Genomic DNA, 20,457 nt, shown 5'->3' on the forward strand with positions numbered 1-20,457 from the left:
TGCATCTTAACTTCACTCTTTGTAAAATAATTTGTGCACAGGAACAAGGAGAAATTTTGCTGTAATGCCAGTTTTAACAAGACATGAGATGCTGGCTGCCAATATTTTTCTTGGTGCAAAGCTCATGTGTACTGAAACAGCAAAATAAACAAGCCAGAGTATTTAGCCCTGGAAAGAGTGACTTTCAAGTTAAAAACAAAGTCTTCAGAGGGCTCCCTTGAAATGGCCATATTTATCAGATAAAATCAACTATAATTTGGCATTGGCAATTTTTGCAGTTCTGTACTCTACATATGATATACCAAGAAAACCCTTGAAATATTGAGATGCTTATTGCAAATTCCTTCTTAACACCTCAAACTCTGTTTTTTTCCAGTTCCCTATTTTGTCCATTAGCACACTAAAGTTTATATTTAAACTATGTTCCCCACATTATATTAAGCATGAAAATACAACTTAAAAACTTTATTTCAGTAGATAGAGGGCTTAAGGCAAGGTATTTCCTTTTTAAAGGTATTTTCTTTCTGTTATTCTGGACTGAAACAATTGTTCACCACCCCCATCAGTGCCATAGGATACACAACGTACATTCAACAAAGGGGCACACCAATGACCCAATGGACATACGCTGTTAAGTCCTGAGTGCCCATTGAAATAATGGTGAATATTTTCATATAAGGCATGATCCACAGGAACATGGCACGGCAGAGGTTAATTTGCTTTGTTTCCATTCTTACTAGTGTATTCAATATTCTCTAGAGACATAGCATTCTTTTCTTACTAACCATCTTTGCAGACAAATACAAACCCCTTTAAAAGGTGCTATAAATGGGCTTTGAAAATATAAAATATATCCACCGTAGCATCTTGAATCATTGATTTGTTGCTGTATTTCTGCAGATGAATTCTCTTTTCTGATTGAAACTATTTGCCACTGAATTGCTATTATGTCCCAGAATGCTTTTTTCTTCTTCTTCATCACCATCATCTTGCTTTTTTGACCGAGAGGGCCGGGGGCTTTCTTGTTCTTTATCTCCTTTTTGAGTTCTTTTCACTGGGAATATTAACAACACCAACATGCAGGCAATGTGGAGGCAGAAATAACAGGAGCTAGGCAAAGAAATAAAAATAAAAATCCCTGGTCATTATAATCACACTTCAACATCTACTTTTCAGTCAGAAAATATGCTATATGTACTACATACTGTTCTGTGTAAATGACCTTATTATTGTATATTTTATTAGTCCAGCTATCTTTTTTGAGCTGTATTTGGATGGTTCAAACTGTGACTTTTGTCTTGAAGACAGCGAATGTAAGGGATCTTCCCATCCAACCTGAGAAGGCTTCTCCATCTCCAGAAGTGCAAGGAAGGAGCTTTGTGAGGCAAGAAGATAGCAGAAATACAGTGGGCACTTAGTCTCCACAGGGTTTGGTTTCAGGACCCTCCATGGTCACCAAAATCCATGGATGCTCAAGTCCCATTAAATACAACAGGGTTGTAAGATGGTATTCCTTATACATAATGACAAAATCAATGTTTTCCAATAGGACTTTAAGCTTTTTAAAAATATTTTCCAGGCATGGATGGTTCAATCCATGGATAAAAAGGGCTGACTGTACTGGCATCACTGCCTATACAAAAGTTGTTGTAAAGAGCTGAGCTCAGAAGGACAGGTTGCTTACCTATAACTATTTCTTTGAGTGGTCATCTGTGAAATTACTGCGCCTGCGCAGAGCATATGCCAAACCTACTACAATAGCTAGGCCTGAATTTTGACACTAGTCCTGCCAAATCTATATACAGTATAACCCCTAATCCCGGCTGTTAGGTTTAGTTCCAAAGGATCCAAAGGTCCAAGAGGAAGGACACATACTGCGGGGAGGGTGAGCAGGCCTGTGTGAATTCACAGAGGATCATTTGAAGAAACACAGGCCCCATACAGACAGGCCAAAATAAAGCTGCTTCAGGTCACTTTAGAGGTATGCTGTTTAAATGATGTATGTATCTTAAGAGTCCAGAAGCCACGCGAAAGCCATGATCCAGTCCTAAGGACGGGAGCACAGCTTTGGCGCAGCTTCCAGACTCTTAGGACACATGCATCATTTAAACAGCATACCTCCAAAGTGACCTGAAGCAGCTTTATTTTGGCCTGTCTGTATGGAGCCACAGTTACAGATAAGCAACCTGTCCTCCTTTGTAGTTTGTGTGAATCACACATACGGATGACTAGAAAGCTATTGATACCTGGAGGCGGGAGTATCATGCTACAATACAAGGTATGTATGCAAATAAATGTAAAACTTTATTGAACAGCCAACAATAAAAAGGAGGAAGAAAATTATTACCATCAAAAAGAAGTGGGAAGGAACTGTCACTTGAGAGTGGACAATGAAAGGCAACAAAACTGAGGGGCAGTCTTCCTTCCAGGTAAATGAAGGGTTAATAATATGATGAGATTAGATAATGTTTTATTGGTGTCAACATCATGAAGGAATCACAGGTCATGAGAAACAACAGCCCAATGGGATGGTCAGTTAGACAGAGGTTCGAGATGCTTCCAAAGAAAAGTGATTAAAAAAAAACAAAACCCTGACATGGCCATGAGGCAAAAAGAACAAAGAGGGACAAAATGGCTGTCTGCCACATCTATGGGCAGCTTCGTTGAGAATGGGCAGAGCATCCAGACTCCTAGAACATCTAGCATCCCAGAACTCCAGTCATGAGTAGCTAGGGAATGTTTAATTTAGCCACTTCAGGGCTTAATCTTATTTTTTGATCTCGGCTAAATATGATCTATACTATTCTGTAACTTGTAACTTCTCCAAGTGTACCTGAAGGAAAGGTGCCCTTTATGAAGAAAGATATCCTTTTCTAATGTAGATTTCTTGCTTAGAATAAAGCTTTTTTTTTAAAGGATGTCTCTCACATTCTTTCACATGCATTGGTTGGTATGGGTGTGTGTTTACCTGCACAATCAGGTGGAAAGCACAAGCCAGACTCCTCAATAATTTCCCACTGAATCACCAGAAAAGGGGGAGTCAAAAATCAGTTGATGGTGGCAGATATGTTTACATGCCCTCATGGGGTCCCAACCTTCTCAAGCAGAAACAAGAGGGGACCCATGAGGCTTATGACATGGTGGCAGTGGTGGGATTTGAACCCATGCCCCCCGAAGACTGCAGCAGGCACATAGCCCTTTTGTCCCTCTTATTATTATTGTTGTTGTTGTTGTTTATATAGCGCTGTAAATTTGCACAGTGCTGTACATACAATCTTTTTAATAAGACAGTTTGTTTTTCTTTTTGCCTCATGGTCATCTGAGGCTTTTTATCACTTTACCACTATCTAACTGGCCATCCCATTGGGCAGTTGTCTCATGACCTCTGACACTTTCATGACATTGACCCCCATAAAATGTAACATACCCCCCCTCATGTCATTAACTCTTTGTTTACCTGGAGGGAAAATTGTCCCACAGCTGTGTTGCCCAGAAAAAGGGAAGGCCCATTATTTTATGTGCCACAACAGTTTCCAGATTCCAAACACTAAATATTACATGCAATTCTATACACATGGAATCAAAGTTCAGTTGTTCAGTTGTCAGGAAACAAGAATAAATAACTTGAAAAATCTTGTTTTTAAAAAGACGTAGTGTCAACTTACCTGTAAAACATGTAAGATGGTTTTACAGAGAGAAGTACAAATGGTACAACTGTATAACTTATTGCTACTTGAGTTGTCATCCATGTCATGATATCGTAACATAATTTAATGGATGGAGAGTCAATAAAGAGGTGCCTAATATTTTTTCTAATCTAAAAAAAACAATAACACCAAATACTTATTAAGTAAGAGAATTGTAATATCTTTATAGAACATGTAGCAGCTTTACACATTTTACAAGAAACAAAATTTTAGACGCAACCAAACAGAATTCTTCAGTATTCTGCTACAGACATCTTCACACTACTGGTATTTTGGTTCTCCTATTTATTTTTAAATTCTACCATGACTTTAACAGAAGACACTGTCCTTGCCAGTCATTTTCACTGACCACCTACACTATGTTGATGTTAACAGTAAAGCTCTTTTAACATCAGGTCTGGCTTTGTTGCTCATTCTCAATTTAGAGTCGTAACTAAGAACGCTTATGGAATTTACTTTTTGATGTGAACTGACTTCAGCTACCCATTCTGGGACTAATGGGCAGATTACAAAATATTTTGATGTCACACCTCTGAAACTTGCAATGCAAACGAAAAGACATAGGAACTGTATTGTTGTTGTATGTGTTCAAGATATTTTTCACATACTGTGACTGTAAGGCAAACCTATATCACTGAGTTTTTGTTTGTTTTTTTGCAATATTTGTTTGGAGGGGGTTTGCCATTGCCTTCCTCAGAGGCAGAGAGGGTGTTTTAGCATCAGAGGGAGAGAAGAGGCAGGCATAGCTCCAACAGACCTAGCCCAGAGATAGAAGAAGGGCTCTCCCTCCATTCATCTGCTATGGCCCTGGCCTGAGATGGGGAGAAGAACCACTGGACATGATCCCCTTTCTCACTGCCATTCCCTTCTCCTTTTGTGTCATGTCTGTTTAGATTGTAAGCCTGAGGGCAGGGAACTGTCTAATTAACAATTTGTAAGCCACTCTAGCATTTCTAAAGAGCAGTGTATATGTATAAATACAATAAATAACAACAACACTACCAGTGGCTTTGAATCTACACAGTTATAGTGCATGATCTATGTCTGTGTTGACATAGGTCAGAATACTCCAGCAGCAGCTCAGAGTATTCTGGCCTTGAAGCAGCCTTAGTGTCCCTGGTACGTGGGCACTCTGGAGCGACGGCAGGCAGCTGTTCATATGCATGACCTACTGTGATGCCCACTGCCCCCTCAAGTTGTTCCCTATGAGGCAGAAAGGCAGGTGCCCAGCATTGATCTCATGGCTGGATGCCTCATTCTGACCTCAGAGGGAGTGACTCACACCAGTAGGCAGCATAGCGAGATGTATTGTAAACAGCCATCCAGAGTTGCTCTGCGGGGCCAGGATTTTCTGGGAAGATCCAGAGCAAACCATGACTTTTTAAAATTTGGTTTAAGGGTGGTATACTGTGGCTTAAGTGCTGAACTGGCTGTACATTACCCAGACATTTTGCACCAGAATTGGGGATTGGGCCCTTTGTTGTCCAGACTGCTCGCCATGAGAACGGGGGAATGACGTGTTATTTGGCCCATTCAGGCATGGCCTGAACCTGCTCCTCAAAATGTCAGAGCTACCCACAGTGATACATCCCTTAGTTACATCCCATCTGGATTTCTCTAATGTGTTCTCCCTTTTACCATTCTTGGGCAAGGTGATCGAGAGGGCAGTTGCCTTGCAACTCCAAGCTGTCTTGGATGAAGCCGATTATCTAGACCCATTTCAAACTGGCTTTAGGGCTGGATACGGAGTTGAGACAGCCATGGTCGCCTTGGTTAATGATCTCCGTCTGAGCACTGACAGGGGTAGTGTGGCCCTGCTGGTGCTTTTGGACATCTCAGTGGCTTTCGACACCATCGACCATGGCATCCTTTTGGATTGCCTAAGGGAGTTAGGTATCGGGGGCACTTCACTCCAGTGGCTCCGTTCCTACCTCTTGGGCAGGTCCCAGATGGTGGTGCTGGGGGACAGTAGCTCTTCAATAAGAGAGCTGACATCTGGCGTTCCTCAAGGCGCCATCCTGTCCCCCATGATGTTTAATATCTACATGAAACCGCTGGGAGACATCATCCGGAGACATGGGGCGCGGTGTTATCAATATGCACATGACACTCAAATCCATTTCTCTATGTCTCTGACTGTTGCAGTAACGGAGGATGGTGTCTCCCCTCTGAATGCCTGCCTTAAGTCAGAAATGGGCTGGATGAGGGAAAACAAACTCAAGCTGAATCCAGAGAAAATGGAGGTGCTAGCGATAGGTTCCTGTCTGGAACAGAGGGACCTTGAAGAGTGGTACACGCACTGGTAACCTCTCGTCTTGATTTCTGCAATGCGCTCTACATGGGGCTACCCTTGTACCAAGTTCGGAATCTTCAGTTAGTTCAAAATATGGCAGCCAGACTGGTCACCAATACATCTAGATTTGACCACATTACACCGGTACTAAAATCACTTCACTGGCTACCAATTAGCTTCCGGGCACAGTACAAGGTGTTGGTTGTTATCTTTAAAGCCCTACATGGCTTGGGCCCAAGTTACTTGCTGGAACGCCTCTTCCTACACAATCCGCCCCACATTTTGAGAGTTTCAGGAAAAACTTTCTGGAAATACAAGCCACCAGATTGTGTATAGCATCTCAAAGAACTTTCACTGCTGTTGCCCCTTAATTGTGGAATAGCCTGCCGGAAGAGATCCGTCTAACTACCATCTTGGACACTTTCAGGAGGGGTGTCAAGACGGAGCTCTTCCGGCAGGCATACCCTCCTGATCCTGATTAAGACACCATGTTATCTATCAGATTGATTCCCTGTAATTGACCACTGTAGCATGTTTGGAATTTTTACTGTTCCTGGATTGTGATTGTAGTTTAAGTATTGTATTTTATGGTATTGCATTTTATGATTGTATTTATGGTTTTATCAGGTTGTAAACCCGCCTCGATCCGGAGGGAGAGGCGGGGCAATATAAATAAAACTATTATTATTATTATTATTATTATTATTATTATTATTATTCTGCATTGGGCTGCATTTGAATAGTGTTTTAAACTTCATCTGGTCCAAAGAACTGAAACCAGACTGTTAAATGGGGCTGGCTACAGGGAGCACACAACTCCCTTGTTGCAACAGCTCCATTGGCTGCAGATACATTTCAAGACACAGTACACAAACTGAGGGTGATGAAATCCTATGAGGCTCAGGTCCAGGCTATCTGAAGGATCATACGTCCCCATATAAGACTATTAGAGCTCTAAGGTATTTTGGAGAGGCTCTTTTCCTTGTACTACTACCTTCTCAGGCCCTTCCTGATGGCTGCTCCTGGACTTTGGAACACCCCTCCTTATTCCATCATTTAGAAATTGACTGTAAAATGGTCTTACAGTGGGCCCTTGGTATCCACTTTGGGTTGTTTCCAAGACACGAAAATCTATGGATACTCAAATTCCATTAAATTCAATGGAAAATGGTGCCCCTTATATAAAATGGCAAAATTTGCTTTTTGCAATATATATATATATATATATATATATAATCTGTAAGCCATGGATGCTTGCATCAGTGGCTAAAGAATCTGTGGATATGGAGGGCTGACTGTATGATGCTGTGCTGTGCTGTGCTGCTTTGTTGATTTTTATGTAGTGCTTTAATGAATTGTTAAACAGTTTCAATTCTACAGACTGTTTATTTCTAAAATAACATTTACATTTTTTGTTTTTAATCTGTATTGTATTATTTTTAATAAACTGTAAACTGTTTTGAGTCCCATTACTAGAAAAAAGGTGGCATCATCATCATCATGAAAATCAGAAATACTTACAGTTCGTGCTGCAAGTGTCATTAGTACCCCTGTTAAAAATGTTAAATAATATCCAGGATACACTCCATGCCAAATGGCCGACAAGATGAAGGTTTGTATTGTTGGACTGAAGGAGGCTCGTTCATAGCATACTCTAAAAATTCAGAGAAAAAATATACCATGTGTGAGGGAAAGGAGGTAGTGTACTTCAAGACTAACCAGGTATAATTCAATTTTTTCATCACTCAGAATTTCAAAGAGGATACCAGAGAAACAGTCCATTGTATAGTTTTTTGTGGGTTTTGGGGGCTATGTGGCCATGTTCTAGAAGAGATGCCAGCCACAGATGCTGGCAAAATGTCAGAAATAAACTCTTCTAGAACATGGCCACATAGCTTGAAAAACCCACAAAAAACTATGGATGCCAGCCATGAAAACCTTTGACTTCACAGTCCATTGTATCTCACCACATGCTGAACATACGTACCCTTTGAAAAACAGACTGCCCTGTCTGAGATAATTTTTGACTACAAGAAAAAGTCATCAATATATTAATTTTTTATTGAAAAAATGGTTTTTGGAGATTCGGAATACCCTCTACATCTTTTTGGTATGAATTATCCAAGCTGATGACTGGTTACATGGGGTAGATTGAGAAGTTGATACCAACTGTAAATGATCATTCTAGAAAGGCTGAAGGAGCAATCTACAATCACTGGGATATCCTCTCGCACTAGCTGCTTAAAGCAGGAGAGAAAAATTCCAAATCATTTAATGCTTTGCCCCTTTCTGTCTCCCCTTCAGTTTTATCATATTGCCTTTAAAAATTACTCAAATAATGGATTAAAGTAGATAGAAAATGACGGACTGTTTTTGTTTTATTTGATTGTTTGTGGTTTTTTGTATTGTTGTTGTGTTACATCCATAGCCATAGGTGGGGCTGGATTGATCCCTCAGCCTTCCTACAGTTATCAACCTCTCATTTTCAGGGGAGCTGAAGGATCAACCACTGGGATATGCTCAAGCCAAACCCTTCACAGGCAGGAAAGGCTGCTTGATTTTTCAACTACTGCTTATAAAACAGTTCACTCAAATGCTGCCTGCCATGCCTTAAATTTGGCCACATTATAATGTCTGATAAATCTTAGTGGCTCTTTCCATCCTACTGCTTTACATGCTTCTTCTAACGAACATGAAACTATGAAAGCCACTGTATTTGCCACTGACCTTGTCAAATGAGCTCAGACTTCTTGTGGTCTTGGTGTGTGTAAACAACCATAGCACAAATAACTGCAACTTTTCAACCATCATGAAATCATTGATTCAGTGACCCTGAAACCTACAGTTCTCTGATGAAACAAAGCTAATAATGATTCTGTACAGACAGCCCTTGTTAGCTAAAGGTTTGGGATCCCAGATTTGAGCATCCAAAAACAGAAATGATTTTTTAAAAACCTGTGAGGTTTAAAAGGCCCAGGCACCAGGAATGTATTCTTCCTGCTTGAGCTGCCACAGTGATTCTTCTCTTTCCTTCAAAAGGCAGAAGCCATGGCCTATGTGCTCCCATAAGGAAAAATGTGCATCTGGTGTTTGGAACTTGAGATCTGGGCTTTAGTCTCTTCCATACATGGACTTGGCTCCTGGAAGGAAATCCTACCAAATACCTGGTGATCAGAGTATTTACTCTCTTCCTTTTAAAGTGGTGCTCTGAAAGTCAACTTCAAATGATCTAATTTTATTTTGTTCTGTTACAGATTCCCCATTTGAAGATTGCATGTCATCCAAATCTGAATCTTTTTTCCTAACCTCCTAACTCTATTTCCTGAGAGGTTAGGTCTTCCCCTTCTGATTCTGTATGACATTTCATTAATTTTATTTTAATTATTTTTAATACTGAAAGTATCTTTGAGGGAGACATCTTTTGTTTTCTCTGTGCCTTTCATTAGTTTTATTACACCTGTTTGATTAGACTTTTGCCCCTGTGATGTCAGCTGATGTTTTTGTGGACATTAGTCTTTTTCTGAGGAATATTTCTCTTCTACACCAAATACCATTTCTAAATTCATTAAAAATAAATTATCATGCTTCAAATTCAGTTTGTTTAAATTTGTCTGAGACATCAATTACATTAGATTAATCATGTTATTCAAATTCATTGCAGTTGACAAACATTGATCAGTGAAAGTATTTTGTAGCCTTGCTTCCTTCTCCACATTAATTACTTTCTCGGCTATGCTTTTTTATTGCAGAAATATCATATGGTTGTTGCTGAATGGAAACAATGTGCTCTGCTGATATGTTGCTTTAACTGCCATAGCTCCATCCTAAGGAATCCTAGTATTTGTAGTTTGTTGTGGCACCAGAGCTCTCTGACAGAAAAGGCTAAATATTCCACAAAACTACAAATCGCAAGAATGCCATAGCATTGAACAATAGCAGTTAAAGCTGTGTCAAATTGCATTAATTTTGCAGTGTAGATGCAGCCTCAGATGCGTGCAGTGTAATTAAAGGACTGATTTTCTCCACTGGGAGTGATAAAGTTTTGCCATTGCTGCTCCTGCTGTCACGCAAACCACACACACGTGTGTGTGTGCGTAACATTGCAGCCTTTTCTGGGCAGCTCAAAGCTCTCTTCCCTTCTGTTGTTCCCTTCTGTCTGGAATTCTCCAATTCAAAGTGGCAACTAGAGTTGCAGTTTTTACTTTGACTGAACTCCGCTTCTCCATCTAGGGAGACTAGATCTTTTGCTTTTATTTTCTCCCTATTCTTATCCTTTTAAACTTTTTTTGGCCTTTTCCAAAGTAATTAATTTACATCTTACCACTGTGGTTTTTGAATCTGAGCGCTGATGAGGTGAACGTCCCTCCATATTGCTCTTGCTCAACGACAGGAAAATTTTCTTTAAAATGGATTCTGCAGCCTGATCAGAGGTACGCCTCTCAACGCCCAACTGAATGAAAGAAATATTTTTATTTATATTTTCTTGCTCTGCAGCTTGTACGCTTGCAGCTAAATGGGTTTAGTGGTGGATTCCTCCTCCAGAAATGTTTTATTTTTCTCTGATGGGGCACAGAACTTTTCTGTCCCCATCTGAGTCAGGAATTTTTTCTCTTTTTCTTTATCAAGTCTCCTGCAGAGGGTCACATTCTATTAGCTATTATTTCACACCTAATTGGTTTTAGTTTAAGTTATATTTTATGTTCTAGAAATTGAGAGAGAGAAATTCTCAGCTAGCTCAAAAGGCAGGAGAAAAAAAACTTGAAGGGGAGACAGAAGGGGGCAATAGATGAAATGTTTTGGAATTTTGGTCTCCTGCATTAATCATCTGGCACAAGGGAATATCCCAATGGTTGTAGATTGTTCCTTCTGCCCTCCTGAAAATGATCATTCACAGTAGGTATCAACCTCTCAATCTGCCCCATGTAACAGGTCAGCAGCTTGGATAATTTATACCAAATTATTCTTATCATCCAGCAAAGCTATTCTCCCAAGAACCTCCAGTGAAAGCTAATAAGAAATAGAAAAGGTACCTTTTTAGCCATAGAGCTGTCTGGATATTCCAGTTATCAAGAAACATCTTGAAACTCGTTGAAAACTGTAAAATTAACACACCATTATTTTATATTAGTAAAGTTTGCTAGTTTAAAAGAGATATAGACAAATTTTCCTTTATTTTCTGTTTGTTTTGACTACTTTTTTCCTTGACAAGTTCAGAACTCTTTAATCTTGGGCAAGATTAAAGGTTTTGTAGTAGTGTGGAAAGAGAAATTGGTGAGCAATATGACAACTATATTTGTTTAAAATTCCCTCAAAGAATGGATTTTCATGAGATAAAAGAGAAGCTGCCAAAGGTGCTGCTCCCTCATTTATATTTGCCTCTGTATAACACTTCTTTTTCAACACACACACACACATTTTGAACCTCTGATAAACTGAAAATCTGGCAACAGTGATCAATTCACATGTGTCCCTGAATGGAGGAGTCTTGAATCAATCCTTTCTGAATATTTCAAAAAAAGTGAAAGGATCCTTCCACATCAGCTCCACTGAAGGGGAAGACATTTCCTATGTACACAGTGCTCTTTCTTTGCAGAGGGTACATGGAAAGGAATGAAGCATTGCTGTTTCTTCTGGTGTCAAACAATGCAAGCCATCTGTTTTAGGTTACCAAGTAAAGTGGAGAACAGGAGACAGTCAACAACCAGTGACCAGTCAGGAAGAATGACCACTAGCCATTTTGTGTTAGTTTCAGTAAGCAGAATGCCCATCTCTATGCCTAATGGAGTGGTGACTCTGACCAGAAAGACTGGGCAAATACAACAGCCTCCAGCCACTTCAGCGTCAGGGAGTGCACACACACACAGCCTCAGAGTGGCCAGAAGCTGCTCTGAGGCTGCCTAAGGCAGCTTAAGGCCATCAACAAAAAGAGCAGGGAAAATCTGCTCCATGCTAGCAGCTCATTTGGGACCATAGCAGCAGCCCAGTTTCAGAGCAGGCATCCTGGTCATCACAGTCCTGCACTGATTGGGGCTTGATTCCACTCTTTCATGCCCATCCGTTTCACACCTATGATTCAGCAACTCATATTCCAAATTATGTGCAATTCATCCCTAAAGCAGATATTATACCAAAGGAGAGCTGACAAAAACACAGCATTCTGGAGCTCAACATTTTATTTTCTATTAATATTTTCAGAAGATTGATGACCAACCTCTATATGTAGAATCCGTAGATTTGAAATTGAATCCCACTGTGAGACTCCATTTTTGTCATAGCCTCTAAAACCAAACCCAGCTGCATTATTAATTGCATCTGCTGCAATGAAAGAAGAAAATGGGTTGTAAGAACCTGTTGAGTGTCTTATAAAATTATATAAAATAAGCTTTGCATTTTAATTATTTTTCTAAAATACAAAGTTATAGCTGTGTTAGTCTGTAGAATCAGTATGTAGGAGATCTTGTAGCACCTTTGAGACTAACTGAAAGAAAGACGTTGGCAGCATGAGCTTTGGCAGATTTCAGTCTATTTCCTCAGATGCCTCAGATGCTCTACACTCTTTTTAAAATAGATAACCATATACACCATCCAGTGGAGATCTTAACATCTAATGGAATAATAGTATAAAACAGTTCTGCCACTACTAATACAGCTTTCTTTCTACATCCATAGAGACAAGAGTTCCTCCACCACTACTTTAGCTATGAACAACACGTACTAAATCTTTGTGATATTTCTGCTCTCAAATACTGGATTTCTGCTGCCTGAAGACCCTAAGGCAACAGAAAAGGGAGAACAACAATCCCTTGTCCACAATGAAAGCTGACTTTATACAGCTGAGACCTCCTCTGGAGCTGGATTTTTCATGGCGTTTTGTTTTGTAAATGCATTAAGAACTGCAGGGAAAATTGAAGGATATTGCACATCACTCAAGACACAGCACCAGCACAGCATTAGTTCAGGCTGCCAATACCAGACTTTCACATCAGAATATACTATGGCGGGATACAGACCGCTGCTTTGCGGCGGTCTCCTGCCGGCGCCATTTGCTCTGCGCAGGAGCTGCAGCAGCCAAACCGTGCAGAGCAAAAAAGCTCCATTTCGGAGCTTCTTTTTGCGGCGCCTTTATGACGTCGTGAGGCGCCGCTGGCGCATTCGCGACATCATAGGCGCCGCGACATGTCTGGACGCTATGCGTCCAGTACGTAAACATGGCGGCCCCCATGTGGAAGGGGCGCCGCCATGTTGTACATATTCTATACGTACTAGGGTTAGGGGGGTGCGGAAGCACTGCCCCTTCCTAACCCTAGTACGTATAGAATACGTACTATATGGCGGTTTGTATCCCGCCATTGTTATCTGAAATAAGTCATTTATCTTTTTTGCCTCATAAGGACTCAAAACTCTTTTCCCCCCCAGAATTACTAAGATAACTCAATCAGAATCCTTAAATTAATCAAAGTTACATGTAGGAGCTTATCGCATTAACAAATAAACAAGCTTACCTTTTCCGTCTTGAATTCAGAATCTGGGATGCCCCCAGATGTTATCATATCTAAATCGCCACCGATCTAACCAGGATGCCGCTACCCAGATGCATCCCAGGTTGAAGCCTCACTCAGCCACCCAATTTTTGAAGTTGGAAGCTCCTTAACAGAAGTTGCATCCTGGCTAGATAAGCGATGATTTAGATATGATAACATCCGGAGGCATCCCAGATCCTCAATTCAAGCCGGAAGAGGTAAATCAGCATATTTGTTAATGTGATAAGCTCTGTAGTACTGACATACAGGTTAGCAGTGATTCAATGGGTCAATTGTAGTTGGGACTAACAATAGAATAAGTTCTATCAAAGCAAAATAAAAATAAAAATTGACTTCAAGATATAGCTAAGCCAGGAAAACAAAAATGTTTCATATCATAGTTTTTTGTGGGTTTTTCGGGCTATGTGGCCATGTTCTAGAAGAGTTTCTTCCCAACGTTTCGCTAGCATCTGTGGCTAGCATCTTCAGAGAATGCTTGCCTGGAAAGGAGTTGGGTATATATATTGTATGATCTGGAAATGCAGGAGTGATTTGCAAGTGTATTGTTCTGTTGCTAATGGCAGGCCTTAGGGTAGGAGGGTCTGCAAAAGAGGATTTCCATAGTGGAAAAAGAAAAAGAAAAGGAACATTGCCATTCTTGGATGTCCTAGTCATCTGCAAACCGAACCAATGTTTGGGTCACACAGTATACAGAAACATACCTACACATACCTGCACAAGAACTCCAACTATCACCCAGGACAAAAAAGAAGCACAATCAAAACACTGGTAGACCAGGCAAAATGCATCTGCGAACCCCACTTCTTGCAAGATGAACTGAAGCACCTGAACTGGGCTCTAACTGGGCTAATGGTTATTCCAGCTCAGACATCAGAAAGGCTGCCAGGCCCAGAAAAGAATCAAGGAACACAAGAGACACTGCAGACTGGGTTGGCCAGAAAAAACAGCAGTAGCAGAACATGCCACAAACCATCCTGGGCATAAAATACTGTTTGAAAACACTGAAATTTTGGACCAGGCCAACCACTGCCTTGTCAGGATGAATAATAATAATAATAATAATAATAATTATTATTATTATTATTATTATTATTATTATTTGTATCCCGCCCACTGAGAACAATCGGGGCGGCTAACAAAATTAAAAATACAAAACATATAAAATCCCTGGTACCCTCCCCTCCTTAAAAAAGTATTAAATCCAATGCAATATTTAAAAAAACAGAACAAAAAACAACAACAAACAAACAAACATACAAGTTAAAAACTAACCAGAAGGCCAACAACATCATACCAACAAACAATCAGTGGGAGCAGCAGTATCTTTCCCAGACGTTTTTCTAAGGCCGGGTTCTCTATTCCGGGAAGGCCTGCTGGAAGAGATCCGTCTTAACAGCCTTTTTAAAGCTGTCTAAGGATGTAAGTAGATGGATCTCATCCAGCAGGCCGTTCCACAGTCTGGGGGCGACGATGGAAAATGCCCTCTGGGAGGTAGTCGAAAGCCTAGATTTTTGTGGCTGAAGTAGGCCTCTCCCAGAGGAGCGGAGTGCGCGGGGAGGATTGTAGGGGAGAAGGCGGTCCCGGAGACAGCTTGGACCCAAGCCATTTAGGGCTTTAAAGGTGATAACCAACACCTTGTACTGGGTCCGGAAGCTAATGGGCAGCCAGTGGAGGGACTTTAGAACCGGGGTAATATGTTCACTCCTGGATGTTCCAGAAATTACTCTGGCTGCCATATTCTGTACTAGTTGCAGTTTCTGGACCAAGCACGAGGGTAGCCCCATGTAGAGCGCATTATAGAAGTCTAGACGTGAGGTTACCAGCGCGTGCACAACAGTCTCCAGATCCCTTACTTCCAGAAAAGGGCGCAGCTGGTGTATCAGCCGAAGCTGATAACAGGCACTCCTGTCGCATTTACCTGGTTCGACATCAGGAGCGACGAGTCAAGGAGCACCCCCAGACTGCGAACGCAGTCCTTGACGGAGAGTGTGACCCCGTCCAGGACTGGAGGTTGCAACCCAATTCTTGGTTTCGGGGCCACTATCGTGAGCACTTCCGTTTTGTCTGGATTTAGCCTCAATCTGTTTTTCCTCATCCAGTCCATTACTGCCCGAAGACATTCATTGAGAGAGGAGACGCCATCAGAATTCAAGGCCGACGAACGAGACATGGAGAAATAGATTTGGGTGTCATCGGCATACTGGTAACACCCAGCTCCATAACTCCGAATGATCTCACCCAGCGGCTTCATACAGATGTTAAATAACATCGGGGACAGAATAGCACCCTGTGGGACACGACAGGTGAGCTCCGTTTTACTGGAGCAACTGTCCCCGAGCAGCACCCTCTGGGATCTACCCGAGAGAAAGGAACGGAACCACTGCAATGCAGTGCCTCCAATTCCCAGCCCCCTCAGGCGGTCCAAGAGGATGCCATGATCTATCGTATCAAAAGCCGCTGAGAGGTCTAAAAGCACCAACAGGGTCACACTGCCCCTGTCGATGCTCAGACGCAGATCGTTGGTCAAGGCAACCATGGCAGTCTCAACCCCAAAGCCTGTCCTGAAGCCAGTTTGAAATGGGTCTAGATAACCCGTTTCATCCAAGACAGCTTGGAGTTGAAGAGGATGCACAGGGAAGCCATTGAAATCCACAAACACCTGGACAATTTCAACAGGAAAGAGGAAACCCTTAAAGTAAGCAAGGTTTGGCTACCAGTCCTGAAAAATAGCAAGATCAAGACTCAACAAATGCAAATGAGAAATCTCCCAGGGTCAGGGGTTTCCCAGAAGTCCTTCATTTTGTTATCTCTTTTGTAAAATTCTTCTGTGTATTGCAACCAACGTCTTTTTGTTCCTTCCTGGTCTTGAATTATTTTATTTTTAGAGCATCCCAGTCCTTGGCTTGAATTTTCTTTTGATTTCCTGGATCTTGTGAAATAGACCTCTTGTTCTTCCCTTATTGTCGTTGTTTTCTATTTCTCTGCATTGGTCATTGTAGTAATTTTCTTTTATTTTTCTGCACAAACCATTGTACTGTTGTATTCATAAGTCTTCGTTTGTTCCTATCTCCTTTTTGTTTTTCTTCTTTTCTTTATTTCGTGTAGTGTTTTTTCTGTCATCTATTTTTTCTCTTTCTTTTTATTTATTGAAAGTGTCTGATTCCATTCTTCTTTTATTATGTCCCCAGCTTCAGACCATAATTCCTCTCGTTCTCAGTCTATTATGCTTAGTAGTGCAAATCTATTCCTTATGTTACCAGTAAATTCTGTTGAGATATTATTTAGATCATATTTGGTATAATCACTGGTTTTGTTTGCTTCTTGAGTCTTAATCTTATATTTGATATGAGTACAGTCAACCCACTGGTTCTGTGGGGGAGCTGCTCCAGATCCCGCCGTGAAAATGGAGACTCACTGATATTCAAGTCCCATAGGCTAGAATGGGGCGCATTCCTGCGAGTGTGTGCAGGGGGTGCCCCGTGAGGGTGTGCCCCATTGAAATTTATGGAGGTCGTCTCACTGTGAATATTCAAGACCATGGATCTCAAGTCCATGAGAACCAAGGGGCGACTGTAATTCATGATCTGGTCCTATGTGGTGTGCAGTGCACACCCCATACACACTCGCAGGAATGCGCCCCATTCTAGCCTATGGGACTTGAATATCTTGGCCACCAGTACAGAGTTCTGCCATCTTTTACTTCCAATTATATTCCAGAGAATAGGACCTGGAAAAATGGATGCAAGCTATAGGAAAAGAGATTACACCTAAACATTAGGAATAACTTCCTGACAGTAAGAGCTGTTTGACAGTAGAACACACTCCCTCAGAAAGTAGTGGCATCTCCTCCTTTAAACAGAGGCTGACCATCTGTTGGTGATGCTTTGATTGAGAGTTCCTGCATAGCAGAGGGTTGGACTGGATGGCCTTTGTGGTCTCTTCCAAATCAATGATTCTATTCTATGAAGACATTTTCATCCTTCAGTCCATGTTTTGCTGCAGGATCTGTACTTTGACAGTTGTAAATCAAATCCCTAAGTTTCAGCCACCAGCCATGTACATGTTTTTTTTACAGACAAAAATGGCTGGGGCAGAAATTATTCCAAACACTCTATTTTATTTGTGCTGATTACATCTTCTGCAAGCAAGGAGATCTGATAACTACTCAAAGGAAATGTTTATTCTTATGTGTACATGTGTTTGGGCACTTATCTTTGAGGCTAGTCTTCATGTGACACCCACAAACACTCTTGGGTACATAGGCATTTTATCCCTCATACATTAGTTGATTCATTGGATTCAGAGAGTACCTGAGATTAAGGCATTCAAGGGCAGTTTGTTAATCTGTCTGCATGAGATTTAAAATTAAGTCTATGAAAAAGAAGAGTGACCATTCAAAAGCTTCCATAAAGGATCTAAAAAGATCCTGGCAACACCAGCAGTGAGACATAACACCCATCTGTTTTAATGTCAAAATGAATGGAATCAAAATGCATCAACAATGCAATTTTTAAAATTAAAAAAATGTTTTCTAAGATCGATAACACCAAGTTACATAGATGGTGTGCAACTTACTTATATTTAAAGCCAACTGAAATAAATCATCAGTATCTTTGCAAAATAATGTGTATGGACACAGTTCCTTTTCAATCCACAAGAGGCCACTGTCTCAAATAGATTATTTAAACTCCAGAACACACAACTCCAGCTTGTAAAGGAACATTTGTACAAAAAGAATACTTACCCAAAGTCCATGCAAAATAGTATTTGGGTCTAGCTGCCATAAGAGACAGGTACAAGTAGATAACCCTTGTAGGCAGTGACGCTGTTGCTCTAAAATGATCATCAATGTTGTATTCTACAGGCAATGTTTTGCTAATAGTCATATGAAACAATAAGGATAGTCCGCACACTACAAGTTTCTGCGCCACAGCTATCTGAAACAGGTAAGAGGTAAGAGTTTGTAAGTATTTTTAAAAGCTATGAATATGATCCAGCTATCAACGTTGTTAAGATTTGAGCAGGTGGGGACAATTAATACTTTTGCTTCCTTAAAAGAACACAATATACATTAAACTACTTTTCTAGTACTAATTGCAACCTCTTACAACTCTAGGGGGCTGGGGAAATGGAAGGTGTCCTGGCAAAGCATATGGCTTCCACACTTTAAAAAGCAGTTTTAATTTTCACATTTTAAGTTAATACATAAATGGATATTTGTACATCTCCCTCAACATCAGGCAAACTCACCAGAAACATGTCACTTTTGCCACTTTTCTGGACATGTCATTTAGCTAGAGTGACAAGCACCAACTGGACTAACTGCTTTATCACACTAGAGAGCAAACTGGATTTAAACGAGAGTTAAACTAGAGAAAACCAGGAAATGTTGTGTGATAAACATCAGCCATTTCCTGGTTTTCTCTAGTTTAACTCTCGTTTAAATCCTGTTTGCCCCCTAGTGTGATATGAGTGGTCAAATAGAATCAACAACTGTAGGGTGTACAATCTCAAATACACTGGGAAGCTCATTTATATACACCTACTTAAAAAAATAGATCCCAACACTGAACAAGAAGTGCCCTTTCTAAGTCAGAAATGATCCCTTCATCTCCTCTATATTTAAGCAGCAGCCCAGGCTGAATCTCCCTATGACTTTTATATACATATACATGACCGCAGGCATGGCATAGTGGTTTCAGCACTGGACTAGGACTCTGGAGAACAGGGTTCAAATCACTACTCGGCCAAAACACCTTGAACGAGTCACTCTCTTTCAGCTTCAGAGGAAGACAAAGGCAAACCCCTATGAATAAATTTTACCAAGAAAACCCCTTGAGAAGTTCACCCTAGGGGCATCATAAATCAGAAATGACTTTAAGGTGTGTGTATGTGTGTGCACATGCGCACGTGTGCACACACACTACACTTTTCACACTTTCATAAACCATACTTCTCTAGGCAGTATGTAGTCCAGGGTTTCTCAACCAGAGTTTCCTGAAATTCTAGGCTTCTATGAGAGGTAGTTAGGGGTCCAAAAGAGATTGTTGTTGTTGTTTTTAAAAAAACACCTCTTTTTAGCTGTAGATACTGTAAAATAATTTTATGCAACAGTTCCCTGAGACCTGAAAATGATTTCAAGTGTTCCTCCAGGATGAAAAGATTCAGAAAGGCTGGCATACTTTGTAGAAATATAAAATGTAACAAAAATACAATAAAGCAATATTTTTTTTCTGACAAAAGGTTAATTGTGGGATACAACAGTCTGGATTGCATGTACCACTTAGCAATGAGAAGAAATAACGCTTTCACTTCTATTTTCAACTCATTGTGCTTGCAGTACTTATCAATCTGCCCCAAGAACTGCATCGGGAAGGGAGGGAAGAAGCAAAGCAATCTCAGTTGCCCGCTGGCCTCTTAAGTCAAACCTCAACCAATTGCTGAAAGTGACTGGCTTCACTCAAGGAAGAGCAATGAAGCACTCATAGGCAGCATTTGCACGGCTCAGCCAATACATGGAAAGACTAACTGAGAGCATCCAGCCTTATGCATGGCTTACAGAAGTGTCCTCCTTGGGGTGGAGGCTTTCCTGGTCAATTAAAGGAAACAAGTCAGGTTCATTAACCAAAATATGAAGATGACTTGATTATTTAAACCATGATTTACACTAATTAATTTATCCAGATTTTGGAAATAAAAAAGTTGACTGCTGTTATCTGAGTGCAGAAGCAAAAACTTCCAATCTCTTTGCAAAAATGTCAGCAGAGAGAAGGTGGAGGACTCTATAACCCTATGGCTTGCTTCTACTCACCAACACAGCACTGGCCTGTGGTCTTTTGTGCTAGTGTAATCATTCTGCTTTCTTTATTTCATTTCTCCTGGATTACTATTATCAAGGCACAAGACTATGGGTCCC

The 20,457-nt window shown here is 40.8% G+C and overlaps 1 protein-coding gene across 2 annotated transcripts in view; it reads right to left on the minus strand.

Annotated features, from left to right (window-relative positions):
* Positions 1–872: 872 nt before the first annotated feature.
* LOC149282341 (membrane-bound glycerophospholipid O-acyltransferase 2) overlaps positions 873–20,457 on the minus strand; it is a 119,060-nt gene continuing 99,475 nt past the window's right edge. The window contains exons 8-13 of one of the 2 annotated variants that reach the window (XM_089498319.1): positions 18,286–18,478; positions 12,212–12,315; positions 11,031–11,095; positions 7,522–7,654; positions 3,666–3,817; positions 873–1,110 (exon numbers count right to left, since the gene is read on the minus strand). In XM_089498319.1, the coding sequence (XP_089354445.1) occupies positions 873–1,110; positions 3,666–3,817; positions 7,522–7,654; positions 11,031–11,095; positions 12,212–12,315; positions 18,286–18,478 (885 nt within the window). The remainder of the gene's footprint in view (positions 1,111–3,665; positions 3,818–7,521; positions 7,655–11,030; positions 11,096–12,211; positions 12,316–18,285; positions 18,479–20,457) is intronic. The other variant, XM_089498320.1, reaches the window with a different exon arrangement.

The sequence above is a fragment of the Sceloporus occidentalis genome, unplaced genomic scaffold (genome assembly GCF_023333645.1).
Source record: "Sceloporus occidentalis isolate IW3139 unplaced genomic scaffold, rSceOcc1.0.p SCAF_118, whole genome shotgun sequence".
Classification (NCBI taxonomy): Eukaryota; Metazoa; Chordata; class Lepidosauria; order Squamata; family Phrynosomatidae; genus Sceloporus; species Sceloporus occidentalis.